General features: G+C 36.9%; 1 protein-coding gene across 1 annotated transcript; it reads right to left on the bottom strand.

Moving 5' to 3' along the window:
• Window positions 1–3: 3 nt before the first annotated feature.
• CCDC6 (coiled-coil domain containing 6) lies at window positions 4–13,047 on the bottom strand (the record flags this gene model as incomplete). Its single annotated transcript, XM_008937763.1, has 6 exons — window positions 4–99; window positions 2,395–2,519; window positions 5,973–6,073; window positions 9,035–9,191; window positions 11,581–11,741; window positions 12,944–13,047. Coding segments are annotated over 6 exons (744 nt in total), but the record flags the coding sequence as incomplete, so codon positions are not given.
• Window positions 13,048–13,297: the final 250 nt, after the last annotated feature.

Genomic DNA, 13,297 nt, shown 5'->3' with positions numbered 1-13,297 from the left:
CGGCGGAGGCGGCTGCACGGGGGTCTGCGTGTTTGGAGAAGGAGGAGGAGTGGGACGTTTGAATTTGTCAGGGCTGTTACTTCTTCGAGGTGAAGGCCTCTGTAGAACAAATATTGAAAGTAGGTTTAACACACTCCTGAACGTTAGGTGCAAGTCCTCTAAGCAATTTATTGAGCTTAGCAGAAGGAAAAAAAAACCAAGTCAAACCCCAGAACAACACACCGAACAAAACTGAACGCTTATATGGCAAGAATCCATCACAAAACAACTTTTACATAAAATAAACCTTACTCTGAAACAGAGTAGAAAAGACCAGGGGAAGTACATTTGCCATTAAACAGAACAGGCTTTCCTTCCTGTCAGCTTGCAGGAGAAGACGACAAGACATATGTCCTGACGATAAGTTTACCCATGACAACCAGCAACCTAATAAGAAATGAGAGATGCTGTAGGGTGAGCACCTCCCAGTTGTGCCTGCCTAACCAGGAGGTGCTGATGAACCTTTAACTTCATGCAGACCCTGTATGAAGTCCAACTGCGTGGTACCTGAGTGTGAGTAGAATTTTTTAACACCAGAGTCTGCTCAAAATGTTTAGCTGTCTCTAAAGACTCCTCGCCTGCATCCTGGAGCAAGATGAAAGCACAATACAAGTCATCTTTGGAGAACAAAAAAAGATTACAACCCCTTGAGCTGCAAGAGTGAAACAGTTGTTAGAGAGCTCCCCTCAACAGAAACAGATTTTCAACCACCTGTACATTTAAACACAAAGATTTAAAACCCACTTTACCTTTACAAACCAATGTAAAAATATAAATGACACTGCACAACACTAACTTCTGCACTTTTGAAGCCAAAATGCTCACTACTTACCCATCCAGTCAGCATTATTCAAGAACATCACTGCATGACAAACCACCCACCCACAGTTAATCATCAACCACAGATGAACAGCTCTGGGGAGACACATGATTGCAGGGCTACACCAAATGTACTACAGGTAAAGGCAATTTATTCTGAAATGAAGGCCAAAAATGGAGAGGTAGGAATCAAACTGCAGTTTAGTCAATGTATATTGTACATATTTTCCTGAACGGAGTACAATAGATTCATGCTCTGTGATAACCAAGGGATTCTTGACAACTGACTGACATTTCTGAAACACTTTAAATGTTTTATTGCATTTGTGTACATCTAATGATATGAAGGGACCTGGTTTCAGTATTGAGACAAAACCAAGAGCTATTTACCAAAGCCCTTCTGAAAACAGTATTTTGTTATGAAAATGACCTTTTTCATAGTGACTTGATGTGACACCAATTAATGTACAGTTTCAGAAAGAAGTATTTCACAGACTGAACAAAAATTCCTTGGAAAAAAAGTATTTATAAAATTGGGTTCCAGGTTTTCCAGAAGCATAAATATCTTCTTGTGACTAACTCCTGTAACGTATAGCACCGGACTGAACCTGGGCCAGGATTCCACCTTCCTGCTCAGCTGACTCCCTCCCTGTTCTACCTACCATTGCAGTGCTCCCACCAGTCTTTGCTCAAAGAAATTAACAATTGCCTCTGCCTGCTCATTTAAATGATTTTAGAAGCAGCCATATTTTAGCATTCTAATAAAAAACCCTATTGAAACATGTCACATCTGAGAATGACAAGTATATGCAAAAACCTTGCAGGATATTTACATACCACCATACCTGTTGAGAAAAATCAAAATGGTCTTGATACAGCTACTAACCATTTGGCAAAATACCTTATATTTAGGCTCTGTTTGCTCATGAAACTCCACAAATATTTAGATGAAACATGATTGAGTAGAAATGCATCAAACGTACATAAAAAGGAAATAAATCCAGTTGAAAGATATGAGAAATTGCCCTAACAAATGTTTATATTAACTTTCTTCTTTGCCAATGAGAGTAGAAAATAAGAGTTAACTGCCTGTTAACAGTGACATGATGGTAGCATTGTGTGTCATCCTGAAGAAAACCTGAGCTTGGAGCAACCTCAGATGACTCATCCGTCAGATGGTGGAGACTAGGAGAAAAATGAAAGCAATGTTTTTACTTCCTGGGATAGGCTTAGTAGCTTAGAACATCACTTCTCACACCCTGCCTGCTGATCCATAAGATGATACTTATTACTGTCCTTAAGATGATAAAACATCCTATTCTTTTGCAGAAAATAAGGTTCTCCAAAAAGAATCAGTTTCTGAGGGGTGAAGAGGAAAATCAGGGTTGAAGAAAGCAGCAATAGATATCTTGGAGTAAGGAGAGAAAAACAAACATTTACAAAAATGTTTTGTAGAAAAGCTTAAGGACAAGCAATTGTAACTTTTAAAAGCCAAACTGACATTGGTAACAAGTATTTACTATTTTAAATACTTACTGTAATACCATGGGATGGTCCCATATGTTGCACATGAAGGCCTGGGGAATTGTAGTAAGACATTCCAGCTCTAGTCAGTGAAGTTGGCGGTGTGAAACCAACTGTGTGACTTGCATATGACAGACCTAAAGGTTGTTAAAACAAGATAACATCAAAATTCTTGTTCACATTACAAACTAAAGTATGAGGGTTTTTAAATTTTCAGCTCTGAATCGACAACAGGTTAAGAAATGGTAACTGCTGCCAGATTAGACATCTAAAAATACACTTTGCACTGAAAAGTGGGGTGTAAAATTTATATCCTTTCCTGTAGTAAACTGCCATATGTATCAAAACATATGTTACACAGTTTTAAATGTAACATTTCACTTAACATAAACGGTGCAAAGCTCCTCTCTGGCAGCTTAGTTTTAGTCTACATCTATTTCCATCCAGCCTTCTGTTTCTCCTCAGAGGAATGGCCCCCTGACCATAATAGAGTCTGAAAAAGCAGGGAGCTTTTGCCTGGAGAAGCCATCTAGCACTGGGCCACTATGGGTTTCCACAAAGAAACTGGCTGCAGGTGGCTCCTCCAAGGCATACCAGATCCACACTCAGGCCTCCTCCTGTCTTGCCTCAGTCTTTATAGGCAGGGACAAAAAAAATCTTTGGGGCTGTGAAGTTAAAACATTGTGGGATTAGTTGCTAGCTGGGCAAGGCTAGTAGCAACTAACACTTAAAATTACAATTTGTTTTATTCACATTAAGAAAAGCCTAATGTTCAAAACTGCAAATATCTAATTCTTCCACGTGAAGATTTCCTTCCTGTAAGAACTAACTTACAGAGTACCTGTACAGCTAACCAAGCTAAACAAAATGAGCAAATACTAAGCATTTAAAACTCAGATCTTGAAGTGTTCTGAATATTTTAAGGATTTTTCAACAGCACATTTCCCAAAACCTTCAGGTCATTGGTGATCTTTTTGTCAGAAAGCAATAAAGTAGGAGACAAGAATTCTCAGCTAGAAATTGCTTTGGAGAATTACAACCAAAGCAATTCTAAGGGTCTATTAAACTTTTATAATACCACACTAGATTTAAGTTTTCACACTTCCTCAACACCAAATCAGTGTGAAACAGTGCCACTGCAGCTAGAGTATGCACCAACAGGGCAGCTTTGTCTTTTAACTGCCTGTGTCTGTTTCTGCCTATGACTGATCACAAGACCTTGGAAAAAAAGCCTCAGATCACTAATAAAGCTATAAGAAAATCACACTTCCTCAACACCAAATCAGTGTGAAACAGTGCCACTGCAGCTAGAGTATGCACCAACAGGCCAGCTTTGTCTTTAACTGCCTGTATCTGTTTCTGCCTATGACTGATCACAAAATCTTGGAATAAAAAGCCTTAGATCACTAATAAAGTAATAAGAAAACATACTCCTGTCACTTTCTTAAATTGTAAGTTTGATTCTGCTACATTCCCAATGTAAGTTTTGTGCAAATTACAAGTGATTGTCACTTTAGTTAAACAATGACTATATAATTTGTGACTATATGATCTAATTGTCTGCACAGCACAAGTGTTTTACCAAGTGCTTTTGTAGGCAAGATGACAAAAACAATTCAATGTTCAGGTAGGTGACAACACAGTCCAAATCAGAGACAAGAGCCCAGAAAAATAAAAGGCAAAAAACATGCCTTAAGCCACCTTTGCAACATTACAATTTTGGACTGCTTTGGGGAAAAAAAAGGGCTCCAAAAGTTTTACAAATGCAAGTCTATACAGCAGTCAAAGAAATGATAACAGAGTAATGCACATACATCCAAGCGAGCTCATCTCTGCAAGCCAAATCCTCTATCTAGCCTAGCTGCAGAAGCAAAGGATAAAACAGTTTATCTACACTAGTAATTCTAACTGGTTTCAAATGACATTGACAAATTCAGGCACATCGTTTCCCAAATGGAATATACAATTACTTGATGTAAAATCTTATACTATTCTGTGCTGACACTTTTGACAGTGTCTTACTGTACTACTTCAAAGTACTCTCAAAAACCGTTAGTTTTCATCAATTACTCTGTTCATATATCCCAGAAAGCTATAAAAAAATTCCCTCTTGATCTCATTATTTCTCTAACAAAATGCTGCTTCTACTTTTCTGAAGCCTGAAACTTGTCTGATGTGGATATTTATCAGATGTGAAGGAAAGTAATGTAGCTGCCTGAGCAGAAACTGAAAACACTACCCTGGAACTTTTACTGTGGCAACATTATAGCTTCTAACAGTTCACACTTTTGGTAATTTCAGCTGTGCTCTTTTCAACTCTGCTTCAGACTGTGTTTCAGCATTCCCTGTCTCTGGGACATAGTTCCCACTAGAACACAGTACTCTTGTACCAACAACAGACAAAGTAAAGCCCACAAGGAACAAGGAATGTGCCTCCAACTTAGTGTAGGAACAAACTGACAGCATCCACCTGCACTGATGCATCAGCATCTGAAACAGTTTTTCTTGGCAACATACCTTCCAAAACACTGAAAAAATCAAGTGATTTTGCTCATTTTATAAGCCCAAAAGCCTCCCTCTTGAAAAACTCTACAATAATGCTCATCTCTAACACTGTAACAAAGCTTACAGCCATAGCTTAGTTCTCAACACATGCTTGCTCCTTTTGCAACACCTGGATGAAATCTACTTTGGGTCCTTCTGAAAAACTGAATTCAAACTTTAAAAAGTTTAAAGACATTTGAGATGTTCTAGCAGACCTGTGTAACAAAACATCTCTATCTCACCTTGCAGAATTTTTCAATGCAGAGCACATCTCATTGGCCCTTACTGCAGGACTCTGACAGGTTCTAAAGCTGAACTTGGCAAAGCAGGGCACGCAGGATTCACTTCATTATGTGCAAGGGAGTTTGGGATTGCCATATAACACCCATGGCCAGCAACTTCCAATGAGTATCCAAGTGCAATTTTAAGGGATTTGAAATTTCAGTCAATAAATGTGTTAGTAACACAAATACATTTCCTCTGACTTAAATATATTCACTAATTAAAAACTCCAAAAAGGTTGGTTTGCTTTTTTCATACAAAGCACTGGAGTCAGGAATGCTTAATTTTATAGTTACTGTTTTACAACAGAAAACAACAAAAGTGTAAAAGCCCTTTCTCTACCAAAAATAAACAGAAAATGATTTTCCAACACACAAGAAGTTTTTATTCAGTGCACAATAGTGGTCTCATCACTAATTCATCATGAAACTCTAGAAATCTGTTTGAACTATGCAGCCTGTTGGGCAACTACTATGGAGGGGGAGAAAAAAAAAAAAGATGGTAAGAGAGAAAAAGTGGGCAAAAAAGACAGAAAAGTTCAAGGGATAGCTACTCAACTGACCTTTAGTATCTGTTCACAGTGTAAAACTAAACCATCCAATAACATGCCACCGTGTAAGAATTCTACGCCAAAACTATTCTTACATTTATGATGCAGTTTTTTCTCCAGAGTAGCTTTGAAAGGCTACTGACCAAAATATGTTAAAAGGGCACATTACTATGTGATGCATACAACAATTTTAGAAACTGGATTAAATATTTACCAGGTGATATAGGTCTGCTAGAACTTGGTGAGGGTGTATAAGGGATAGGACTGGACACAGTGCGAGGTCTTAATCCTTGTGCAGACATCTCATTAAAATATCTAACAAAAAAAGGTAAAGAATAATTAGATCAAGCCTTTTAAAGTGTGCCATGTTTTAAATCTTTCACTGTGCTTTTTTTCAAAAAGAATCATATTAGATTAATGAAGGACCAGTCACATTTTGGAAGTCATGACAGGAAATCTTGTGATTGCTGAAGGCTCAGACACTGGTTTAACTTTCAGTGGAAACAGCAGGATTCATCTTAGTCATTTGCAGCTAAAACTGTACAAGTCACAAACAATTAGAGTAGTACATATCAAGGCTGAAGGTATAAATTGTGTCATCCAATTTTTACCTATTTTTTCCACAGTACTATGCTGGCAGCTTTCAGGTTGACTTGCTTAGGCATTCTCCACCTAGATTTTTTCTAGTTATTGTCTAGATTAGAGGTTCCCCTGCTCACCTTCTCCTGCACCTATGGTTGAAAACCCGTGCACCTGGGTTTGTATTATTTCATTTAGATGTGTTTCTCTACTGGACACAAAGGAGCAGAGAAAATTAGGTACCTAACAGCCCTTTGACTCTTACTTGTCTTTCACCACCATGTTCTCAGAAATTCTTAGTAGCTACAGTTATTTCCAGATCACAGGGGAAAAAAAACCCAAACCAACCATGAACAAACGATGAAGCAGATTTAGATGTGTTTCTCTACTGGACACAAAGGAGCAGAGAAAATTAGGTACCTAACAGCCCTTTGACTCTTACTTGTCTTTCACCACCATGTTCTCAGAAATTCTTAGTAGCTACAGTTATTTCCAGATCACAGGGAAAAAAAAACCAACCATGAACAAACAATGAAGCAGCATTAGAAATACTCCTATTTGATGGAACTCGTTGACCACCTCAAGGTTTGTAAGCCACTTCATAAACTATTTGAAACATGTTTTGATGCTGCACCTTAATGATTTTCAACTAGAATATTCAGAGTTACTAAGCCACGAAACCTAACATGCAGTACACTGTAGTGATATAGATGTTGGTTTAAATTTGGGTAGATGAGGTAATACAAGTAGCTGCAATATTGAATGACAGAAAATTAACAAACTGGCAAACTGAAGTTTTCTGAAGGGCTAATGGGGCAAGGTTAGCAAAACTGAACTGACTAGGCTACCTCTGCAATACACAGTATTTCTAATAGAGATAGTATGTGTATTACAGCAAGGCAGTGGCCTTTGTGATTTAATCCTATTTTACTCTACATGAAAACAATTTTCTCCAAGTCATCCTAGTACCTGGATCAGGTGACAGGGAGTAGCAGCAGACTCTGTGTTTTCTGGCTTCAGATCTCTCTCTACTACTCCAGAGAACAGGATGGAGGATTAAGACAAAGCTATTGCTAGTCAGGAGGGAAGCAGCTTTGGGAGAGCTGTGTATTTTGCATCCAGTAAAGCATTTTCATCTACCCCCAATCGGTCTGAAAAAAGTATCATCAGCTAACAAAATTCAAAAAACTGGGCATCTGATCCATGACCATCATCATTTTTAGGAAGACCACATAAACAGACAAAAAAAAATCATCTACCCCCAATCGGTCTGAAAAAAATTATCCTCAGCTAACAAAATTCAAAAAACTGGACATGTGATCCATGACCACCATCATTTTTAGGAAGACCACATAGACAAAGAATTTACATTTTAACACCATTACTGCATGTAGTTCCACAATTATTTCATCTACACAGTTCTCCAAAGACTAACCACTCTCACAACTGCTTTGTTCTTCCCTTTACTTTGTATTGCTTACACTGTGAATACCTGTTTTGGAGTCATTCTGTCATGCTTTTGCAGTATCAAGAAAAATCAAAGTGTCAACAAAATTTCTTAAAAGTACAGAATAGTTAACCACGTTTTCCTGCATTTTACTGATTACCCCTACCTACAACTGTTTGACAAAAATAATTATCAGAATACTCTGTTTTTTCATTATCATTGGTAATACATGGATTTAGATTTTGACTGCATTTCCACTACAATGCAAACATCAACAGAAAAGATCAGGCTAACAAAAGAATTCAAACACCAGAAAAGATTCAAACATCAAAATCCCACGTTTCTAACCATTTAATTTATCCAGCATTCACTACACCTTAATACCAGATGCTATTCCAATATATGTCAGTTAAATGAAAACACCACCTTGAACTTTAAGGGAGCTCTCCTTGAAACAAAATATCTGGTACATTATGGCTTATAATAAGTATGATGACCCAAGAGGATACCTCAGGAACAGCAGAATACACAGCACAGGGTAAGTTGGTGTGGTGTGGTTTTTTTGTTTTTTTTTTTTTTTTAAAGGGTGACTATAAATCCAAAATAATGTAATACAGCACAACATAATAATGAGCATTTGATAAAAAATAAGAACATTTTAGTCAAAGGGTACTTAGAAACCTCTTTCAAGATATAACACTGTCATATGAGTATGACGTGAGAAAACACTAAAAGGCATCATATAAAACCATGAAAAACTCAAAACTATCTGTAAGGTCAGTGCAAGCAATGCAGCTTGCAGTAGAGAAAAAAAATCCAAGGATGATATGTTTAGACATCAAGAACAACTTAACAGTTTGGAAATGCTTCCTCTCCCTACAGCTTTACACAATATCCCTTTGTATTTGGCTGAACACATTTTACTTTATGTGAAGGACAAACGAGCCCCAAGTAAGGATGTTGTTCCTACCTCACACAACTCCTTGCAGTTACCAAGTTAGGGACAAAACCTAAAGGTACTAAAATTTAATTACCCTGAATCTCAATTCCACAGCTATATTCATTTCAATGTGCATCATCAACCCCCTAAGCGATCTTCAGATACATATATAGATATTTTATTCCTCACTGATAAAAGGAATGTTGAAATTTGATGTGTTAAACCTATATACAGGTGATTTCTAGAAATACTTATGCTATAATAATCAAAATGAATGAGTATTGAATATTATGACTAGAAAAACACAAACCTTTCATCGTCCATTTCTAAGCTGGATTCACTTTCTGACAGTTGCCTGCAGAGTGCTTCCCTACGTTCCATTTCCCTCTGTAATTTTCTTTGAAGTCTTAAGTTTTCTTCTCTCATATGTCGCTCCTCTTCTAAATATTGTGCCATCTTCTCTGAATCTGAAATTCAGAATTTTATTAAAATCTGATTAAAATTCAACTTCACAGACAGGCAAATATGTTGTGCCTAATTTTGCTGCCATACTTCAAGAATGAGGGTATAGAAAATGCTCAGGGTGGTTCAGTCAAAATTCTCATCACTAAGTCACTAGTTCAAAGCCTAATTCAGAATAGCAGCTACTAAAATAAATTACCTGTCAACAGCAATTTTCAAAATAAGAGGGAAAAAGCAAAAAAGTATTTACTTAAATGGATTTGAAAAGAAGGTGGGGAAAAAAACAAAACCAAAACCTTTAGGTTTACAACAATTCCTGCTCCACTGAAATAATGCAATTCCATGATTACAAAAAATTTACTGCAACACATAGAAGAAATTGTTTTGAAGGAGGAAGCACTAAAGTTCTGATACCCAAGCCACTCAAACTTTATTAAACTGCTACCTTAGATGTATTGTATAGCATTCTTTCAACCACATGTTTTATCATAGAGATTGGCCAGCAGAACATGTACCAACACTACAAGCCAAAAAGTGGTTTTCTCTTCTCATCAAGGGGAAATTTTAGTTTGCAATTCTGAAGTTCAACAAACATCACTTAAATACTTTGATATCACAGGCCACCTGAAGTGATAAAACCAAATTATGGAAAGCTACAAAGCATTTTGACAGATTATTTAAATAAAAAGGAAGGCAGACTTACAATACTTTGTGAGAATTTCTAATGTTTGAGTTTAGTTAATTCCTTGGTATTAAAAAATTCTATGATTCATCATGCTTTGCCTTCACCTCTCTATACAGCACCTTCTAATCAAAACAATATTCCTGTTACAGAAGATCACTCACTATCAATCTGATTTCTCTTTTCTGTAGAAATATCACTTCTAACAGTATCACTTATTTAAGATTATTATATCTAGACTAGAAGCAAGTGCTTCAGGAATACAAGATTAACACAAACATCTGAATCTATTTTATTATGTCTCTATGACTAATACTAGAGGCTAATGACCACACGTTGGAAATATCAAGTTTAAACTATTTCAGCTTCATTTTCTTCTTGCAGGCTAAGCACATCCACCATTTCTACCCATATCACTACTCATATTGCAGCTGTTCCATCAGTTCATAAGGTTTTTTTTTAAAGAGTACATTAAAACCTAGATCTGATTTTGAATTTGACTTCAAATGCTTCTGCATTTTTGCCATAAATCTCAGTAATTAAAAAAAAAAACCCACTTAAAAATAATAAAGAATACTTGAAAGGCAATTAAATTAGCCTACATGTGTACAAAGAGTACTTTAAATTTAAGGTCTTGCTCTTATTCTGAAGTTCATCAAGCAAAGGCTGCAGTACAGAATTGGCAACTACAAAGGTTAGCATTCCTTATCTTCTCTTGACTGACACAAATTATTAATACCACAAACTTGTGCACAAGGCCTCTGCAAAAGGGCACCCTCCCATCATCTCTGTCTTTAAGCAAGGCCACTGCCTCTGGCAAGCTATTTTTCAAAAAGGGAGTTGAAATATTCCAGTTAGCCTGTCAAATCCAGCACATTAGCTGGGGAGAATATTGCCCATTTTCCACTTAGACAAAGTCTTTCAGTCTCAAAGGTTAGGTATCTACTCACCTAACAATTGAAATATAATGCTACTGACTACGAACAAGGCAGAACTGATGAAACTCAAATTTTAGATTAAGCATGAAGGAATTAAGAATTTATATTGCAAAGATCAAAAGACCTTCCTGCCAGCTGAGACCATGTGCTCAGAACCATAGCCTCTTCTCTGGAAAAGGAGGGCAAAAAATTCCACTTGCATGACACTTTTCACAATTGAAACACAAGGACTTTTATACAACTATCCTTTCTGTCCACTTTCAAACTGATCTGACATAAGGAAAGAACAAGATAAGATTACCTGTTCTGCTATGTTGTAAAGTCAAATAGCTGCCTGAACAATCAGTCTAACAGCCACGATTATTTAAAGGTAGCTGCAATTATTAACAAGTGAAATTCTTATCCATAACTGAATTTTTGCTAGCTGTTAATTCTCTGAAGCAGTTCTTAATTTACAAGACTCTTACAAAGTCAGCCACAAGTAAACTTTAAAAAACCTGTATGTTGAAATACTGCTCAGTCTCTGAAAAGAAAAAATTTTTCTGGCCCCAAATATTCAAGAAATTTGTTGATTCTTCCAGATGCCCTTCAGCTAAAGCTAAAAAACCTCAAACTGCAGTATAAATACATCAATGAGCAATAATACTGCAATTATGAAACTGTTTTAATTCAAACCTGCCCTATTTTTCCTCTAAAGTTCAAATTCATTGCAGTATACATAAAAATCTTAATTTACACGAACTTAAAAAGATTTGAAACAAGTTGTTTACTCACGCTGTAATTGTGCAGCCCTCAGTTGCTTCTTTAATCTCTCCACTTCATTCTTTAAAAATCTGATATGTCTCATCATATTTTCTGGAGAATCTATCTCCATTGATATGTCTCTGGGTGATGGTGGAGCAGATACTGGCTGGTCTAATTTCTCCTGCAAAATTCTGCATGAAAATAGTTCATACCTTCAATTCTAATGAAAGAAACCCCAAAACAACAAGAATAACAACAACAAAAACCAAACCTTAAATCCCCCAAAAGCCACTGCAAGGATTCTGACAGGTATGTAAGATTAATTTTAATTACTGTTTCTGGAGAGAGAATTTTAGGAGGATTTATAAAGCTTTCTTTTTTAACTTGAAATAAAAGGAGGTAAAATTTGTCACCCGAGCACAGAAGGATTTTCTGAAATATTCAGACATGGACACTTCCAAATATTTCTGCATACAGTTCAGGAAAAAAAAAATCTGGACTATTTATAGTTGCTTCAGTTTTATACTCAAATACTACTTACTGTTTTGGCTTAAAGAATCCTTTACATTTAAGATGCATAAAAATCCTACCCAAGTCCCATTGTGCTATGGATTTACTAGTGTTGCATATCACATGTAGCTCTTCAGAGCACCCTCCACACAGCAGGGGTCTGTAAAATGAAACTACAAAACCTGCAGGTCACCCAGGCTCAGGTGTTTAAGGCTGAGTCAAGATTCACAGAGTCACACTAACTTCCAACCTAACCACATTCTGTGATTCTCACTGAACAAAAATACACCAAAATACCATGTTATTTTCTCTGGGCCATGAATATAAAGCTGACCCCAAAACAAAAGCTTTGAAAAGTGTTTATCAGCAGTTCAAAAAATTCAGCAGCTTCCTTTGACTTTCCCAGCTCATTCCTTATAGTATTTAGCTTCATCTACTTTAAGCAATCAAGGATGTGGCATCATGTAAACAAGGAGCTTCATAACTGCTTTAACTTCCAGGTTTTCATAGATTAAACAATTCTTAAGGGACAGAGATGCACATATTTAATCCAGAACATGATGTATGATCTCTCCCACAGTAACACACTGCAACTAGACTAACCTTTTTTCTGCTTCAAGCTTATCCATCCTCTTCCAGAGACGATTCACTAGCGCTTCTTGTTCCTGTTCCAAAGTATTTTCAAGGTCAATCTTCTCACGTCTTAGCTGGAGAGGAAAAACAATCAATGGAAATGACAGAACTATTTTTTGCAAGGAACTGTCATTAGGAAAGATCATTGCTATAACAACACCATTTTACATGCTGCTCTGTGACAACAAGGAGAAGGTGAAGGGGCAAAAATCAGGCACACGGGTCACAGTCAGTCACAAACTAGACTAACCTTTTTTCTGCTTCAAGCTTATCCATCCTCTTCCAGAGACGATTCACTAGCGCTTCTTGTTCCTGTTCCAAAGTATTTTCAAGGTCAATCTTCTCACGTCTTAGCTGGAGAGGAAAAACAATCAATGGAAATGACAGAACTATTTTTTGCAAGGAACTGTCATTAGGAAAGATCATTGCTATAACAACACCATTTTACATGCTGCTCTGTGACAAGGAGAAGGTGAAGGGACAAAAATCAGGCACACTGGTCACAGCCAGTCACAAATCAAGAGATTCAGGAGTGGTACAGTTGTCATCTCCTTAACACAAATTTTTCTTGCAGAATTTGTTTCTGGCCATTAAGGAGGGGCTT

Source organism: Merops nubicus, unplaced genomic scaffold (genome assembly GCF_000691845.1).
Source record: "Merops nubicus isolate BGI_N331 unplaced genomic scaffold, ASM69184v1 scaffold2993, whole genome shotgun sequence".
Taxonomy (NCBI): domain Eukaryota; kingdom Metazoa; phylum Chordata; class Aves; order Coraciiformes; family Meropidae; genus Merops; species Merops nubicus.
Note: the sequence above shows the minus strand (reverse complement) of the source record. Positions and strands in the feature narration are given on the sequence as shown.